The sequence below is a fragment of the Myotis daubentonii genome, chromosome 16, assembly GCF_963259705.1.
Source record: "Myotis daubentonii chromosome 16, mMyoDau2.1, whole genome shotgun sequence".
NCBI lineage: Eukaryota > Metazoa > Chordata > Mammalia > Chiroptera > Vespertilionidae > Myotis > Myotis daubentonii.
Window position 1 is genome coordinate 25,183,042 of NC_081855.1, and position 16,186 is coordinate 25,199,227.

Consider the following 16,186-nt stretch of genomic DNA (forward strand, 5'->3'; position numbering starts at 1 on the left):
GGGCCGCGCCACAAAGGTTTGCTTCTCCCGAGGGTACAGCTCAGTCCCGGGGGCCACGTGTCGCCCAGGAGCCCGGGACTGCAGCCTCCAGGTGCCAGGCAGCCGAAGCCTGGCAACCGGCTCTTGGGAGCCCGGCTGGGAGGGGAGGCAGGGCTGGCGCTGGGCCAGAGGAAACTCGGCCCAGTCTTCGGCTGCGCCCACATTCCTTCCTTGACCTGAGCCGGCCCTGCCGCCGAGATCGGGGGGCCCAGCCCAACCCTGGGTGTTGGGCAGCCACTCCCCCTCCTGAAGAGACCACACTCTAGGCAGGCAGGCAGCTGATGTTTTTATTGGCACTGCTTCCAGTCATCTGGAAACTGGTCTGGTCCAGCCAGTTACCTTTCCCCCAACCTGTTTCGGAGGAATGGCAGAGGGGGTGGAGGGTGAGAGCAGCTTCCCCAGACCTCCCTGCCCCAGGCAATGCACAGGCTAGGCCGCTGGAATGACCACTGGAATGGCCCTCCAGGCAGGCTCCACCTTGACCTGCTCCAAAGCACTGAGCTGCTGTCCCACTGGGCACCAGCGATGCATTTTCTAACCAGGCTGGAGGAGCAGGGTCTGGGTGGAGCCACACCACCTCCAGCCTTTTCCTGTCAAGTCTCTGAAGACTACCCTGCTTCCAAGGGTTAGATCTGGCTTCCAACTCAAGGCAAGCTGAGGGCATTGACTTAAGAGAAGAAGGGGTGGGAGGGAAGAGAGAAGTGTTAGGGTAATAGGGTGGGTTCAGTTTTACATATCCAGGGCCAAAAGCAGCACAGGGCTTGCTTCATCAGTTCTTACACCCCACTGGACATAATCCGGGGGGCCTGGATGGAGACAGTCATGCTTCAGGCACCTGTGCTTTCCAAGAACATTCAGAGAAGCAATATGGGGTGGTCCAGAGGTGTATCCAGGTACCTCACGGGGGGACTGGCTCATCGGTGACGGCTAGAGAGCACAAGAGAGAAACCTCTGCAGCCTCCCAGAGGACAGAGCCTCCAGCAAGCATCCCCCCACCTCTGCTCCCAGTTCCACACTGGGCCCTGGACTCTGCCAGACCAGAAGTCGAGGTTCAAACTAACCTGGACGAGGGAGCAGAGGAGAAAGAATGATTTGGGCCCTGGGGAGCAGTGAAGGCAGCCCTTCAATGAGGCCCCAAAGTACCCACCCTTGCCCACCCCAGGCAGGAAACTCAGTTTTATCCCACAACTTCTGCTTTCATTTATTTGGGGGCTAAAGATGTGTTTCGGTGATTTGGGCTGTGAACACCGGGGATGGGGGTGCGGGCAGGATCCAGCTGGGTTAACCCTGTGGGGTGAGGTGGAAAAAGTTCTCACTCACGTCGTACAGCCAGGAGAGTGTTTCCATGGCAACAGGACACAGAAGTCACTGTGTAGGGATGTGTCTCATCTAGCTGCACTGGACGAGGGAGTCCAGCGTCCTCATCCCTCCTTCCAAGTCGACCTCGGGCCCCTTTGCCCCAAGAGTATACCTCACCTTCTGCCAAAGAGAATCCCAAAGAGGGAAATGGGAAGAGGACACAGCTTAGCCAGCAGAGCAGCTGTCCCCCAGATTGCCCTACCGGCCCCAGTATGAGGTTGCTGAGTTCAGCAGATCTGAGCATGATAACCCCCCCATTGCCTGTCCATGCCCATATCTGCCCCCATAGTGCCCACTAATCACCTGCCCCAATGGCTACAGTGAAGGCATCCCCACAGGCCACCATTGCTATCTTGATGCCCTGGAGGCCTTGCACTTGACAAGGTGCCCGGCTGACCCGGCGAGCATTGGTACCCAATTGACCGTGCTGATTGCTGCCGAAAGTATAGCAGTCCCCAGAGGCTGTAAAGGAGGAAAGGGAGAAAAGGAGCCTCAACTGAGGTTCCAAAGAGGCCAGGAGAGTCCCCTTCCTGCCACCTTGTCCCGGTCCTACTCACCAGTCACAGCAGCTGAATGAGCAGTACCTAGGTCCACACTCAGCAGGGTCTCCTGGTCCAGGGGTGCAGAGCACAGTGGTGCGAAGCTCAGCACCTCCTCCACTTGCTGGTGAGGGGCAGGCTCCTCCCCCAGGGAGAGGTGGTCCAGGCCCAACTTGTTGAACCTAAGGGCAGAGCCAGAAGCCAAGCCCAACGGACACAGTTTGTATAGACCAGCGGTCGCCAACCGGTGCTCAAGGACCACTGGTGGTCCGTGAGGTCCGAAAGGTTGGCAATTGCTGGTATAGACTGTCCTGCCTCCCAGCTATCTGAGCAGGAGCTGAGGCACCAGGGGATAGAGCCCACCCTGAATTAAACCCACATACCCTCAGACCTCCTCAGTTCTAATCCCTGGTGGGAAGTAGGCAATGACAGATGGAGCATTAACAGCCAAAGGTGGGGAGGGGGCAGTCTGGTCATCCTGAGGCATCTGGTTACCTGTTGCTCCCGCAGGCCAGGACTCGGCCAGGCACAGTGAGGATCATGGAGGAGTCAATGCCACATACAACCCGCTGGGCTTCCTGTCCTGGGGGCATGGGCACCTGCTGGGGGCAGTTGTAGGACTCCCTGGTGCCTAGTCCCAGCCGGCCTATAAGGAGAAACCAGCATGGGGCTAGTTTGAGCTTTAGGGTTGGTGATGCCAGCCCCAGGCAGGAAACTCAGGCCGATGAGCTGAGGACCCTTGGAGAGGCAGTAATAGTGTGAGTGAAGGCTTCCCATCCTTGGCCCCTCTTTGGGTCAAAATCCTACTCCTCCTTTAAGGACCTGTTCTGATGCCACCGCTGCTCCGCCAGGTGAAGTCCCTTGCCATTCCTTGAGTTTCAATACCTCTGGACTTGGGTGGAGCCCTGATGCTGTCTGTCCTCTGTCATAATGATGTATCATCCCATCCCTCCCCCACCAGAGTGCTCCAAGAGGACAGGATCCGCACCGACGTCAGCTCTCGTTTCAGTGCCCAGCCTGATGCCTGACCCAGAGAGAGCACAGTGAAAATTGTTGGATGAATGAAATCTCCCTCAGGAGTACCTGAAGGAAGTGATATCTTGTTCATCTTGTCTCAGCAGCCAGCACAGGGTGGGCACATAGTGGGCGTACAGTAAAGATTTGCTGAGTGAGCCCTGACTAGTTTGGCTCAGTGGATAGAGCGTCGGCCTGAGAACTCAAGGGTCCCAGGTTCGATTCCAGTCAAGGGCATGTACCTTGGTTGTGGGCACATCCCCAGTGGGGGGTGTGCAGGAGGCAGCTGATCGATGTTTCTCTCTCATCGATGTTTCTAATTCTCTATCCCTCTCCCTTCTTCTCTGTAAAAAAAATCAATAAAATATATTTTAAAAAAAAGATTTGCTGAGTGAATAAATGAATGGAATTGGAGAGAAAAGAGGGAGGAGAAAACGGGCCATAGGGTGGAAGGTGGGTATGGAGGGTAACAAATCGTGTCTGGGGGCTGCTGTGAGAGGAGAGGCTGGAAATGGGTAGAGCGCTTACCACCATCTCCGCGGCCCCAGGCAAACAGTTCTCGCTCAGTGGACAGAGCCAGCACATGAGAGGCCCCACAGGCCACCTGCACCATCTCATAACCCAGCAGGGCCTCCACGATGGTGGGCTAGAGAGAGAGGAAACTGTGGGCAAGGGGCCTGGACCCAACATCCCCTTTCGAGACAATGTTGGAGGCTTCAAATTCTCATGAGATGGCTGTTTCTTTAACTCACCACCATCACCACCACGGCAACCACTGGGGAAGCCTGGTCTTTCTGTACTTCCCTGATGCTGCCCAGAACAGGTGCAGCCTGGGAGCTAGAGGGGCCTGTGGTTGCTGAAGATCCCCTGCCCCCAACCTGGGTTTCAGCTCTCAGGCTCCTTGCCACCTCCCGGACTTCCCCCTCCCCAAGGCACACGCCACACCCACCTGGCTGATGTCATTGAGGCTGCCATGGCCTAGGCACCCATTGCTGCCGCTGCCAAAGGTCATGATGATACCTCGGTCTTGGGAGGGGGGCGTTGAGGAAAGGAAAGGGAGAGAGATTAGGCTGTTTTCCAGATAGACCAGTCTAACCTTGAGTTGGAGAAACAATAAAAAAATTAGTTGGAGGCCGAGGAGGGAAGAATGAAATGGGGGAGAGATAAGGACAGGGGTCTCTTTTCCCCAGTGTGTGACTTTGGACAAGTGACTTAGCCTCTGAGCCTTGGTTTTTCAGATCTGTTGAATGGGATCCTATGACTACCTGGCCAGGCCTGCTGTGAAGGGTAAAAGAGTTGGGTAAGTAATCCCTGGTGCTCAATAACTAGTAGATAGAAGCATTATTAAGTGAGCACCCTGTAACTGACAGGCAAGGAGAGAAGCTGTTCATAGCCCCCTGCCCTGCTCGCTGCACTAACCCGTCAGGCAAGCTGTGAAGAGGTCCCCGCAGGCCACATGCTTGATGGTCACACCTGACTGGCCTTCCAGGAAACGGGAGACGAACTGGGGCTGCTGCTGCTCCACTGCCCCGGGAAGGAGGGCGCCCCCTCCGCCACCTAGGGGTGGGGCCTGCGGAGCAGATGGTGTGGGGAGAACCTGAGCACCCCCTTCCTTAAGGCATGCCCTGCCCCATTCCGGGCTCACCTCAGCTTGCTCACCTCCCACAGGATGAGGCGCCCAGAGCGTGTGACGCCAGCCTTCTGTGTGCGCCCGGCGGCCACCTGAACCACCTCTGTGTTGAGCATTGGCAGCCGCAGAGGAGCACTGAGCCCCCCGCCCCATGTGTACACGGATGACAGAGGTGGTGGAATGGCTGGCCGCGCAGGTCCCCGGGGGATGCCTGTAGGGACAGCTCATGAGGTCTATTAAACTGGTGGGAAGGGCATGGTGTCTACGGGGCCCTGGAAGGTCAGCTGGACTCACCCCTGCAGCGGGCACTGGTGATCCTGTTCCCTGTGCTGCCTGGGGCTATGGGTGGCCCAGTGGCCAGGGACTTCTCTGCCCTGTGGGACAGATGGGCCGACCCTCAGGACATGGACTGACCCTCTTCGGTATCCCCACCCACAGGCGTGATTTGCCCTGAGGACCCCTATGCCCCAGTCTTACTGTGCTCCCACCGGGTGCCCCCTACTGCCCAGGGCCCCTCCCCGGCTCCCCGCACGGGCCTCCGCATTCGCACGCTGCCCAAGTCCGTGTGGAGGTTGAGGAGGGCACGCATGCAGAGGGGCTGCGCCATGATGTGGCTCAGCGGTGGCCGCTGTGCTGGCTCCAGGCTGAGCAGACTCAGGACCAGCTGGCGCAGCTCAGGGCTGTACCGGTCAGAGATGGGTGCAAAGGTGCCGCTCATGATCTTCAGCACCAGCGCTGGCAGGTTCTGTGAAGGCACCAAGTTGTGGGGTCGGCCAGAGCCTCAGGCCAGGCTCTTTGGTGGTTTCGGCCCCAGCCGCTATCTGATGGGTGGTCACAGCCCTGTGCTCAGGAGACTTCAAACCCTACTTTCAAGAACCTCTGATAGGGCAGCTGCGGCTATGTCCTCAGAAACCCCAGGTTGTTGGGAAAACTTAAGTTTTGCCTTTAAGAGGATCCCTAATCTGATGGGGGACTCTGCCCTCAGGAGCCCTCAGTTTAAAGGGGAGAACCGAGCCCTACCCTTGGGAATTCATCGTCTGAGGGAAGCCACAGCCCTGCCTTTGGCTAATCCACTAGTCTGATGAGGGAGACCTGACTCAGCCACGGAGAAGAATCGCAGAAGCAGGTGGAGCGGGGACTTTAGGGGGAGGGAGACAGATTTCCCAGTTGTCCCCTTGGGGGTGGTTACTCACCGCAGCCTCAAAGGCCCTCTTGAGGCTGGCCAGCTCATAGAGGACGCAGCCCAGGGCCCAGATGTCGCTCTTCTGGTTGTAGGGCTTGCCCTCACACAGTTCAGGGGAAATGTAGCATGGCGTACCCACCACCTGCAGGAGGGAAGCTAATATTACAGCCCGGGGAGGGAAGACCAAGGGCCACTTGGAGACGGCTTCCCCCCCAAGCAGGCCAAAGTGCTTCCTCCTGCAGGACTACCCAGTCAGGAGCTAAGGGGCCAAGGCCTTGGGGGTGGGGTGGGGCATAGGGCTGCAGAGTGGGCCGGGGCCCTCAAAACCTCCAGCACCCTGGAGACTCCCTTCCAAGCCCAGGCACCGTGTAGGCCTTGCTCTTGCTGCTAAGGATCTTGGAGATGCCAAAGTCGCCAATCTTGACGACCATGCGATGTTTGTCAAGAAGGATGTTTTGGGTCTTGAGGTCCCGGTGCAAGATGAGATGGGTGTGCACGTGATGCAGCGCCAGCAGGATCTGCACAAAGAAGTGCAGGATGGTCTCCTCCTCCAGCAGGGAATTACAGCGCTTCTGGATGAACTCAGCCAGGGTGCCGCCTGCAGCAGCAAGGGTTTAGTCAGGATTCAGTCTTTTCCAGGCCTGAGGTTTTCCTCTGATGAAACTAAACACCCAGACAGGGCAAATGCCTCCCACCCACCATCACACTACTTGCATCAGAATTCTATACCTCTGACCCTCAGCCAAGCCCATTCCAAGGAGGGAAGCTGGCTAATCTGTGTCTGTCTGTCTGTCTGTCTGTCTGAGAGGTGAGAGGCCCCTGAAGCCAGGCCAGTGCCAGGAACCTGGCCCACCTGGTGCGTACTCCATGGCAATCATGAGGGCCTTGTCCTCCAGGAAGTTCTCATAGTACTCAATGACATTGGGATGGTTGAGCAGCTTAAGGACCTGACACTCATTCTGGGCTGCCTGCCGCTCTTCCTTGGTCATCTGCTCCACGGGGATCTGCTTGATGATCACCAGCTGCTGGTCCGCCTTGCGCAGGCACAGGTGCACAATCCTGGGGACGCAGAGCACAGCAGTGGGTGCCAGCTTAGCCTCCAGCCACACAGCAAGCTGGGAAGGCCTGGTGACTGGACGGTGACTAGACTTCAGAGAGGGGACTAAGAGGTCACCTGCGTGCACAGAACACTGAGGTTAGGAATGGGGAGAACTAACCACAAACTCTGTGAGACCTTATTTGAAACTCAGTTTCACCACAGGCACAATGAGGCAAAATTAGTCTTCATCTCTTTTAAGTTTCCACAGACTCTGAAGTCAACCGCCTGGATTCAAATCCTAGCTCCTCCTCTTACTAATTATCTGGTCTTGGATGACGTAACATCATCATCTGGAAGACAGAATGGACCTCACAGTGTTGCTGAGGTGTCCAAATAAGAAAATGCAGCCCAGCTGGCGTGGCTCAGTGGCTGAGTGTGGACCTATGAACCAGGAGGTCACGGTTTCATTCCCAGGCAGGGCACATGCCCAGGTTGCAGTTGATCCCCAGTAGGGGCTGTGCAGGGGGCAGGAACCAGGGGGCAACAGATGGATATTTTGCCCTCATTGGATGTTTCTCTCTTTTCCCCTCTCCCCTTCTCTGTCTCTGAAAATCAATTTTAAAAAATTATATATATTCTTTACTTTGCCCACTACATCCCAACTATACCATGCTTTCCCTCCGTTCCTGAATACTCTGGATTTTTCCCACTTGAGGACCTTCACATATGCTGTTTCCTCCACCTGAAAAGCGCTGCCTTCACCTTCGGACTATTCCTCATTCCTCCTGTCTTGGCTTTAAACTTCACCTCTCCGGGAAATTTCCTGCACTACCCCAAGTAAGTACGTCCCTGCAAGGTCTTGTTTATTGTGCATTTTTCCTATAGTCTGTAAGCCCTGAGAGAGAAAAGACCACGCCTGCTTTGGTCTTAACTACACCCAGCGCCGAGAGCCTGACGCAGAGTAGGCGCTCAATATTTGTTGAATGAATCAAGTCCGGGATCAAAGACCAGAACCCTGCGTGGGCGTAAACGCTTACCGGGGGCGTGACCTCCGCTGAAGTCAGGTCTACCAGCCGGGCCTGGGACCGGAAGTTGGGCGGGGCTTCCCGGAGTGGGCGCTCCCGCCTCGGGGCGGGGCGGGGCTAACAGGCGATTTCGCCGACAGAGTTGGGTTTATTTTCCCTCTCGTGAGTGCTTTCCTCCCCCAGAGCCCTGGCTCACCCGAAGGCACCTCTTCCCACCACTCGGATCCGCTCGTACTTCTCCATCTCGTGTCTCAGTCACATTTCCGGAACCCCGACGCCCAGACGCGGCGCGTGCGCGGGCCCGCCCACTCCAGCAAGCCACGCCCACTCCAGTAAGCCACGCCCCCGCTGCGGAGAAGCGCCCGGAGCCCGCGGAGTAACCTGTTGGCTCTGCCCGCACCTCGCCTGCAGCCTGGGTCTGCGGGGCCGCTTTTCCAGGGCCCCGGGAGGGAAGGGGCGATGTGCCATGTCTTGGCGCACCGTAACCTCCCCACCCTCGTGGCCGCATCCGGCCCTCGCAAAGCTTCCTAAGACCGGAGAGGCGCTCTTCGCAGACCGACTGCGGGTGGGAAGCGAGGACTGACCTCTCTCTGCCCCCCTATTGGCCCACTAGTGACTGTTTCGGAAGGAAAGCAGATGCTCACTGGTTCCAAACGATACACACTACCCAAACCGACGCGCTCGGTCCGTTCCGGTCGGTGTCTTGTTTGCCTGGGGAGGGACCAGGGCAACCCCGACCTGTGCAAGTTGATTCACCTGCGGAGGATGTGACGCGGTCTCCACGCAGCCCGGGCCGGTGGACACCGCGCTCTCAGCACTGTCAGCCCCCAGCGTCACACAGACAATGCCGCCACGGGGTCCTCTGCCTTCAGCATCCGCCGACCCCCTGGCTCGGGGGAACCTCCGTCAGGGAAGATGGGAGGGAAGTGGACCGCTGTCTCACGAGTAAAAGCATCAGGGAGAAGAGGAAAGACTGCCTTTTGGCCTACATGGGTTCTAGGCTTCTGCCCAGAGGTTAGTACGATTGTTTAGGGTCTTGACCAGAAATCAGTTCAATTCCAGGTGTCTCCCTGGCACCTCCTGCTCTTCACGAGTCAATACAAGCTCAGTTAAGGAGCAAGAGGATGGTGATTAGCTAAGGGATGGCGTCCCTACTTCCGAGTGGGTGAGGAGTGTGAGTAATGGGGTGTGTACCTTCTGCTCCCATCTCACCCCTCGAAAGGTGTCCAAACCTGCCCACGTCTGATGACCACTAGGAGGGCCCCAGGTGGGCCTCTCCGGACTCAGGCCAGGGCTGGCTGTGGGACAACTGCTGCGAGCAGAGGGTGGCGGGAGCAAGCGCAAAGGGGGAAGGACGCTCACCCAGGACACTCGTGCTCTCACCTAGAAACCGATCGGGCCTCGGCTGACCCAGAAGCCCCACAGGGTTTAATGTGTAACCTTGGAGCCAGCAGGGGAGGCAAAGCAAACACCCAAACCTCTCGGCCCCTGGGTCTCTGGCGCCTCATGTTTCTGGCTTTTCCCTCCCCCCCGCCGCACCTTTTCCCTCGTCCCCAATTACAACTTTCCTTTCCTCCACCTAACCCCCTCCCCCTTCACTTTTCTCACCCTCACCCCCTACTCCAGACCCGGCTCTTAGCTGCCCCTCCTTTTCGCCAGAGTCTGGCTGGCTCACTCTCCCCTAAAGCAACAACCTCATTTCGGAGGCGGGGTGGGGGAGGGACTCGATCCCAGCCACGGTGGGTACAGGCTGACATCTAGTGGCCACATGCTGCAACTGCTCCAGGCCACCGGCCTGAAGAGTAAGGGTCACCCGAGCAGCCGGGCAGGGCGGCCGCCTTCCCCGCTCCGGCCTCCAGGGAGCCGGGCTGTCGGGAGGAGGTTTGTCACAGCCGCGGGGCCCCAGGAGCCCCGAAGCGGGCCGGGGGAGGGGTGGTGAGGGGTTGGTCAGGAGTTTCTAGGCACCGACTCCGTGCGGGGGGCGCTGTAGAGGCAGGTAAACACATCCGTCTCCAGCCAGAAGCGAGCGATCCAGTGAAATAGCAGGGACAGGGCAGAGATCACGGTCCGAGGCGGGGCTCCGACCCGTACCCAGGACCCGGGTTTAAAAGTCGTGGGTGTGTGACGGATCCTGTCAGCTCTGCCAAGAAAGGAGTTGAGGGCGGAGAGAGTTCTTGCAATACCCGCCCAAGCGGGGGAGCCGGCGGCCCCGAGGAAAGTGGGGGGCGGGTTAATGAGGCCAAGCGAGCGAGTCGGCAGTCGGGAGGCGCCAGCGAGGGGTGGCTTCGCGGCGGCGCCTCGGGACGGCCCCCGAAGTCTGCAGGAGAGAGGCGGGGCGCGGTAGGCCCTCCGGGAACAGGGGCGCGCGCCCTCCGCTGGGAAAGGCGCCGGAGGGGCGGGGGCAGGCGGACGGGGCGGGGCGGGGGCGCGGGCGGTTAGGGGCGGGGGCAGAGGCCCGCCGGGAGGGGACGGGAGGAGCGAAGGGGCCTAGAGGGCTCCGCGAACAACTGTGAGGCTGCCGGCCGGCAGGAGCGGCGCCCGGGGTGGACTGGCCCGAGAGGGAGCCCGTTCCCCAACAGCCCGAGGAGGCCGCCTAGAGGGCGGACAGACCGACGCCGGGGAGGGCCAGCATGCTCCCACTGCTGCACCCCGCCCTGCTGCTGCTCCTGGGCGCCACGCTGACCTTCCGGGCGCTCCGGCGCGCGCTCTGTCGTCTGCCTCTGCCCGCGCACGTGCGCGCCGACCCCCTGCGCACCTGGCGCTGGCACAACCTGCTGGTCTCCTTCGCCCATTCCATTGTGTCAGGGCTCTGGGCTCTGCTGTGGTGAGTGAAGGACCGGGAGGGGGAGTGAAGGTGACTAGGGGACCCCGCGTTACTCTCCCCATCACTCACGGCCGGGCTGAGGCCACGCAGTCTCACATGATTCCCTGTCTGGAAAGCTATCCAATCCGGAGCCGCAGCGGCCCCAGGGGAAGGGGGTGTCACCTGGGAAAGGGGAGACACCTGGGTTTCAGCCAAGCCCCTCCTTGCTCCCCAGCTAATAGCGCGAGCCCGGACTCCCCCGGGACTGTCAAAGGTCCTTGGGAATGGGGAGATGAGCGCCTGCCTTCTTCCCCCCCCCCCCCCCCCCAGTGTATGGCAAACCCCCGAGATGCTGGTAGAGATTGAGACGGCTTGGTCGCTTTCTGGCTATCTGCTCGTTTGCTTCTCCGCAGGTAAGCCTTACCCAGTAAACATTGAAGTAGGTGGGGGAACAGGGAGGAGCTTCGTATAATCCCCTTCATGACCTTTCCCCCCTCCCTCTGCTAGGTTATTTCATCCACGACACGGTGGACATCGTGGTTAGTGGTCAGGCTCGAGCTTCTTGGGAATACCTGGTCCATCATGTCATGGTGAGAAACAAGGGGTGTGGTATAGCCCTGGCGCTGGCAACTCCGTCCCCACCGTGTCCTGCACCTTCCCGTGTCAGGATGCTAATCTGTGCCCTTGGTTCACTATTTGAGGCCAGCAATCTAACTTCATCTAGTACCTCAAACACTCTAAACTACACAGGGATCAAAATTTAATCATGTTGAATTCACTGTAAACTATGTCAGAAGAAAGCAAACGGGAAGACTTTCCAGTCCTTTATCTGATAGCTGACACTCCCATCAACTTCCAGTCAAGTCTTGGCATCTGTTTCCTAACTTGTTCTCATCTTTGTTCTAGGCCATGGGTGCCTTCATATCTGGCATCTTTTGGAGCCGTTTTGTCGGCGGGGGTGTCCTGACACTGCTGGTAGAGGTCAGCAACATCTTCCTCACCATCCGCATGATGATGAAGATCAACAATGCCCAGGACCTCCTCCTCTACAAGATCAATAAGTATGTCAACTTGGTCATGTACTTCCTCTTCCGCCTGGCCCCTCAGGCCTACCTCACCTACTTCTTCATGCAGTATGTGGGTCAGAGGAGCCTGGGCTCCTTTCTGCTGGGTATCCTGCTCATGCTGGACATCATGATCCTCATCTACTTTTCCCGCCTCCTCCGCTCGGACTTCTGCCCTGAACGTGTGACCAGCCCACAGCACAAAGACAAGTTCTTGACAGAGTGAGAGTGAGGGGCAGAGCCTGGGACTTGAGGCAAGGACAGCAAAGAACCAAGGAGAACAGCCTCATGTATAAACTGATGAGCCCCAAACCTGGGGCATCCAGCCTCTCCACCTTTCAAGCTTGCACCCACGATTGAAAACACTAATGAAAGCACTCCTCTGAAGTCCTTGTCCTTTCTTGGGCAAGGGGTGAGGGAAGCAGACAGACCGGTTGGACACGGTAGATGGGTGTGGGGACAGTGCTACCCGAAAGCCAGCCAACCCATATTGCCCTGAAATGGATGCTGATGAAAACTCTGGGTACTGGTTTCATACAAAGACTTCCAGGGATAAAGGAAGGGGCTCTTATAAAACGTCTTGCTTGTTTGCTTACTCCTGTGACAGAGGCAAGCTCTGGTTGTCCTAGGACAGCTAACCCTAGAGTCTGGGTCACAAGTATCTGCTAGCTGAGCTCCCACCGCCAAGATTACAACAAGTATGGGAAGTGCTAAGTGTACCAACAGGGTAAATAGGCCAAGAGTCTTGCCCAAACTCTATTCAGTGTTCCCCCAGCCCAAACAGAAATCAACATAAAGAAACAATACAGTGTAAAATTTTTATATTTAGAATTAGGCAGCTGGACTCAGTTTAGATGATTCCAATCTGAAAAACAAAAGGGGATTTTGTTACTGGAAGTTGAAATGTGAAGATTAAGCTAGAATGTCATGATTAAAAAGCAAAATGTGGGCATAGGGTAGGGCTTATTAAGGAGAGCGGGGTGCAGTCAGTCAGTTAAGACTAATCAGCAAAAGTCAGGCTTTGGTCGCAAATAAGACACATCATTTGCACCCAGGGGGTGGGGTGTTGAGAGGAGTTTTGTGGCAAAGAAAGCTTACTTTGTTGGCAACATCCAAAGCATCATAGTCAGGAGCCAGTCGAACATATGCCTTCTTCTCGCCATCAGGCCTAGGGCGGAAAGGGCAGCCTCAGTCCCTGCTGTCCTCACTGGGCCCATACCCTCCACCCAGTCTTTGGGGCACCAGGAGTTCCTTTGTTCATGTTTTTCTTTTGCCAACAGTGGTTTGTCATCTGCACAGAGGAAGGGAGGGAAGCCACTAGGCTACAAACAAAGCCAATTCCCTTTTATGGAAAACACCACTGGACATTCAAATCCAGATAATCTGACATAAATTTTCTTACTCTAGGGCCTTTCTAGAGGCAGGAATCAAGAAAATGAGTGTCAACCCCATAAGTCAAGTTCTAAAGGCAGGACAAGCTGTTGATTCCTCAAAAGTCCATACAAAGGACCATAATTACAGCAGGGGCTGCTCATTTCTGACCCAAAAGCAGCATCAAGGAACTTGATACTGTTCAGATTTCCCTGGCTTCTGACAAGCCCCAGCCATCTCCCCGCCCACGGAGCCCACTCACCTGATGAGGGTGTTGACCTTGGCCACGTCGATGTCATAGAGCTTCTTCACAGCCTGTTTGATCTGGTGCTTGTTGGCCTTGACGTCCACAATGAACACCAGCGTATTGTTGTCTTCTATCTTCTTCATGGCTGACTCGGTCGTCAGGGGGAATTTGATGATGGCATAGTGGTCAAGCCTGGGGAAGGTAAAACGGGGTCACCTAGCCTGAGCCCAGTTTAACAGAATGAGCCGTCTTTTGGAGCCCAGGTGCATCAGATGATGAGTAGCAATCATTTTTGTCAGACTTTGGTCGCTGAACAGTATCATCACCTGCACCCTGAAATCTAGACCTGGAGCCTCAGCCTGAGAGCAAAACCATGAGCACTTCCTTTCACTTGAAGGGCTTTCATCCTTTAAGTGATTAAATCATCTTGAGTTCCAAATCATCTTGAGCTTCATTCTTTATTTGACCTCAACATTTCTGAATAAAATTTAAGACCTGAGACATTAAAACCAAAAAGCACACAGCTAGAATACAGCATCTTGAAACTCGGGTTAGAATTCCAAAGAATATTGGTGCTTCACTATGAGGCTGGGGAGGCCAGGCCATTTCTACCCATTTTGGTTGCTGAAAACTGGCTTGAGGGCCATCCATTCTTGAAAGCAACTTTAAAAACAAAATTTACAGCTCAGGTTAAGCTTAGTGGCTTAAACACCCCTACAGCACAGTCCCCCGCCCCGAAATTCAGAGAAGCAAGGACACTACCATCCCATTTTGAAGCTAGAAGTCAGGTCTCAGCCTTTCATTACCCTAAATTCTAAGTCCAAATGGAGGTAAAAAGCCTGTCAAGTGTTTTCCTCCACAGCTGGACACAAACCACTCCCCTGCCTTTTTCTTAGGAAGCAGTGGGAGGAGCAGAAACCCATCAGCTTCTACCACCTTGGTTCTACTCTAATTGTGGTTCCTGAGGTCAGTTATTAACAGCAGCACTACTCAACCATTATCTGAGTGTAAACATTTGAGAGTGAATGAAAAGATGTTTCCATACACTGCTGCAGGCCCTCACCCTCCAATACAAATGAATGAATCTTGTTATCAACCTAGAATCATCACACATCCTCACCCTCAAGGACTATTCCCTATATAGCAATAGGTGCTATGAGGGATGAACTAAATCTGGAGCTCCAAAACAAGAACCCAAGTCCTATTTTATACTTCCAAGAAAGTGGACTTTAAAACCCTAACATATAAAGTGATAATGAACCTAACAACGAACTCCTGCCAACAGTGTAAACAATGTCTCTGATTGTTCTTTAAGGCATTAATCTCCCCACACCTCCATCAAGTACCTCAACATGTTTTTAAGAAGCCAGGTTCTAAGTTTGGTAAATTTCATAATTACCAATGGAGGATATCCAAACATCTTTTCAAGAGGATGGTCGGTGCTCTTCTGGGGAGCACGCCTGTGCCCTTCCCTTCCCCCCTCCCCCAGGTGCATTTTTGCCGTTCTCGCTCCTAAGCTCCAAAGGCCCTTCTGTCTCTGCCTCTAAGTTGTTTCCTGAGCCTACACAGCCCAGGTAGTACCTATGCAACTTCCTAAATAAACTTCCTCTTACACTGGGGGTTGGGGGGGGGGGGCAATACTGACTTGTTTCTCCTGGGTGCGCTCTTCCGAGGGTATTTAGGCTGCCTCCGGAGCCTTAGTGTCTTTGGCCGTCGGAAAGTGGGTGACGTGCGTATCTTCTTTTTTTTGTGGCTGTGGACGCCTTTCAACACTGCTTTCTTTGCCTTCAAAGCCTTTGCTTTGGCTTCGGCTTTGGGAGGGGCAGGGGCTGAGAAAAGGAAAGAGAATGAGCGATTCAGAAATCATCACTTCCGGCCTAATGAACGGTAGTGGGCGCACCAGGCTACATGTGCATCAGTGGTTCCTTTGGAGACATCACAAGTCTCAGCTTAAAAGTTTTTCCATCATATGCACAGTTATTGGGGCAAACTTGGAGCAACTCCAGGAATACCACACAGGAAAAGAAACAAAAAAAAAAACTAGCAATAATCGAAAGCTTGACACTTGCCAGAAGGTTGTGCTAGCAGTTTTATAATATCTCACAACCACCCCGGGAGGGTATATAGCCGAATATAATTTAGTTAAAAAAACTAAAGTAAGTTGAGGGCACTGACTCCTTACAGGTCTGGAGACACGGAGCGGCGGCCTGTGGATGCGTGTAGCTCCCCGCAGTCGACTATGTGGCTGCGGGTTCCCTCCCCAACCCCCTTCAACCGGAGCCCAAGCCCATGTGGCTGGGCCCACGCGCGCCGCAGCGTGGCCGAAACGAAACGGGAAGAGCAGCTCCGGAGCTGACACCCCAAATCTTAGCCCAGCCACCGTCCTTTCAGTTTGTTTACTCTGCGGGGATCTCAGGCCGGCCAACCAGCCGTGTTCCTCCCAAACCCCACCACACACCTTCCTTCTTAGCTTTCGGCGCCATCTTCGTAAAAAGGGTTTCCGAGACCCGTTCTCCTGGGCTTATAGAGCCAAGTCTCACCGAAACCTCGCGATGTTTTCTACTTAAAGCTGATTGGGTGATCTGTAGCGCGGCGCCCGCTGGGAATAGTAGTTAGGCTTCATTTCCTTAAGAGCGACTAAGCATGCGCCACCCCGCCCCTCGTAAGAACTAAGCTTCTTGGGGGTTGTAGTTTATTTGTCTGCTGTAGCGGTTGGATGGTAAGCGGACAGCCACTCGGGTCTGGTCCTGAGCGCTTCCCATCTTCAGCAACTTCAGGGAAAAGCATTGCAAGTTCCAGGAGACAGCAGCACTGCAAACTGTAACGAATATAATTCGATTAGCTCAGGGAGAGTGAAGCAAAGTTCTAGAACG

The 16,186-nt window shown here is 55.6% G+C and overlaps 3 protein-coding genes and 3 non-coding genes across 12 annotated transcripts; 1 reads left to right on the top strand and 5 right to left on the bottom strand.

Moving 5' to 3' along the window:
• Positions 1 to 312: 312 nt before the first annotated feature.
• Positions 313 to 9,379, bottom strand: NEK8 (NIMA related kinase 8). 4 transcript variants are annotated; one of them, XM_059669353.1, is made up of 15 exons: positions 8,585 to 9,379; positions 6,618 to 6,823; positions 6,130 to 6,362; positions 5,775 to 5,906; positions 5,118 to 5,326; positions 4,876 to 4,955; positions 4,611 to 4,792; positions 4,371 to 4,521; positions 3,901 to 3,977; positions 3,480 to 3,597; positions 2,433 to 2,583; positions 1,956 to 2,119; positions 1,702 to 1,860; positions 1,360 to 1,518; positions 313 to 966 (listed from the first exon to the last, which is right to left on the bottom strand). In XM_059669353.1, the coding sequence occupies exons 2-15, from the start codon at positions 6,751 to 6,753 to the stop codon at positions 938 to 940; spliced, it is 1,980 nt and encodes a 659-aa protein (XP_059525336.1). In that variant the 5' UTR covers positions 6,754 to 6,823; positions 8,585 to 9,379; the 3' UTR covers positions 313 to 937. The 4 variants fall into 4 exon arrangements, with proteins under 4 accessions (XP_059525336.1, XP_059525332.1, XP_059525334.1 ...); XM_059669349.1 differs by lacking the exon at positions 8,585 to 9,379 and adding an exon at positions 8,025 to 8,526; XM_059669351.1 differs by lacking the exon at positions 8,585 to 9,379 and adding an exon at positions 8,025 to 8,526 and having other exon boundaries at positions 6,618 to 6,938.
• An 879-nt stretch (positions 9,380 to 10,258) lies between these two features.
• TLCD1 (TLC domain containing 1) lies at positions 10,259 to 12,072 on the top strand. The gene is made up of 4 exons (XM_059669361.1): positions 10,259 to 10,652; positions 10,962 to 11,044; positions 11,139 to 11,221; positions 11,538 to 12,072. Exons 1-4 carry the CDS (start codon positions 10,459 to 10,461, stop codon positions 11,919 to 11,921), a joined length of 744 nt encoding a protein of 247 aa, XP_059525344.1. The 5' UTR covers positions 10,259 to 10,458; the 3' UTR covers positions 11,922 to 12,072.
• Positions 12,073 to 12,438: 366 nt separating this feature from the next.
• RPL23A (ribosomal protein L23a) lies at positions 12,439 to 16,177 on the bottom strand. Of its 4 annotated transcripts, none has more exons than XR_009449150.1 (5): positions 15,772 to 16,177; positions 14,959 to 15,142; positions 13,329 to 13,505; positions 12,794 to 12,986; positions 12,439 to 12,560 (listed from the first exon to the last, which is right to left on the bottom strand). XR_009449150.1 is itself a non-coding variant. In XM_059669363.1 (5 exons), the coding sequence occupies exons 1-5, from the start codon at positions 15,794 to 15,796 to the stop codon at positions 12,546 to 12,548; spliced, it is 471 nt and encodes a 156-aa protein (XP_059525346.1). In that variant the 5' UTR covers positions 15,797 to 16,158; the 3' UTR covers positions 12,439 to 12,545. The 4 variants fall into 4 exon arrangements, 2 of the variants coding, with proteins under 2 accessions (XP_059525346.1, XP_059525345.1); XR_009449149.1 differs by having other exon boundaries at positions 13,325 to 13,505; positions 15,772 to 16,172; XM_059669363.1 differs by having other exon boundaries at positions 12,794 to 12,863; positions 15,772 to 16,158.
• LOC132219437 (small nucleolar RNA Z17) lies at positions 12,675 to 12,747 on the bottom strand. Its single transcript, XR_009449448.1, has one exon. It is a non-coding gene; the product is annotated as a small nucleolar RNA Z17 (small nucleolar RNA).
• On the bottom strand, positions 13,576 to 13,646 carry LOC132219435 (small nucleolar RNA Z17). Its single transcript, XR_009449446.1, has one exon. It is a non-coding gene; the product is annotated as a small nucleolar RNA Z17 (small nucleolar RNA).
• Positions 15,224 to 15,288, bottom strand: LOC132219429 (small nucleolar RNA SNORD42). Its single transcript, XR_009449441.1, has one exon. It is a non-coding gene; the product is annotated as a small nucleolar RNA SNORD42 (small nucleolar RNA).
• Positions 16,178 to 16,186: the final 9 nt, after the last annotated feature.

Excerpts from the sequence above, each read along its gene's own strand:
- TLCD1 (XM_059669361.1), top strand. The coding sequence starts at position 10,459 with ATGCTCCCACTGCTGCACCCCGCCCTGCTGCTGCTCCTGGGCGCCACG. Across the intron at positions 10,653-10,961 it reads GGGCTCTGGGCTCTGCTGTG|TGTATGGCAAACCCCCGAGA; the intron begins GTGAGTGAAGGA and ends CCCCCCCCCCAG. Across the intron at positions 11,222-11,537 it reads ACCTGGTCCATCATGTCATG|GCCATGGGTGCCTTCATATC; the intron begins GTGAGAAACAAG and ends TCTTTGTTCTAG.
- RPL23A (XM_059669362.1), bottom strand. The coding sequence starts at position 15,796 with ATGGCGCCGAAAGCTAAGAAGGAAG. Across the intron at positions 15,143-15,771 it reads GCCGAAAGCTAAGAAGGAAG|CCCCTGCCCCTCCCAAAGCC; the intron begins GTGTGTGGTGGG and ends TCCTTTTCTCAG. Across the intron at positions 13,506-14,958 it reads AGCGCACCCAGGAGAAACAA|GCTTGACCACTATGCCATCA; the intron begins GTCAGTATTGCC and ends TACCTTCCCCAG.
- NEK8 (XM_059669349.1), bottom strand. The coding sequence starts at position 8,071 with ATGGAGAAGTACGAGCGGATCCGAGTGGTGGGAAGAGGTGCCTTCGG. Across the intron at positions 6,824-8,024 it reads GTGGGAAGAGGTGCCTTCGG|GATTGTGCACCTGTGCCTGC; the intron begins GTGAGCCAGGGC and ends CTGCGTCCCCAG. Across the intron at positions 2,120-2,432 it reads CTGGCCTGCGGGAGCAACAG|GTTCAACAAGTTGGGCCTGG; the intron begins GTAACCAGATGC and ends CTCTGCCCTTAG.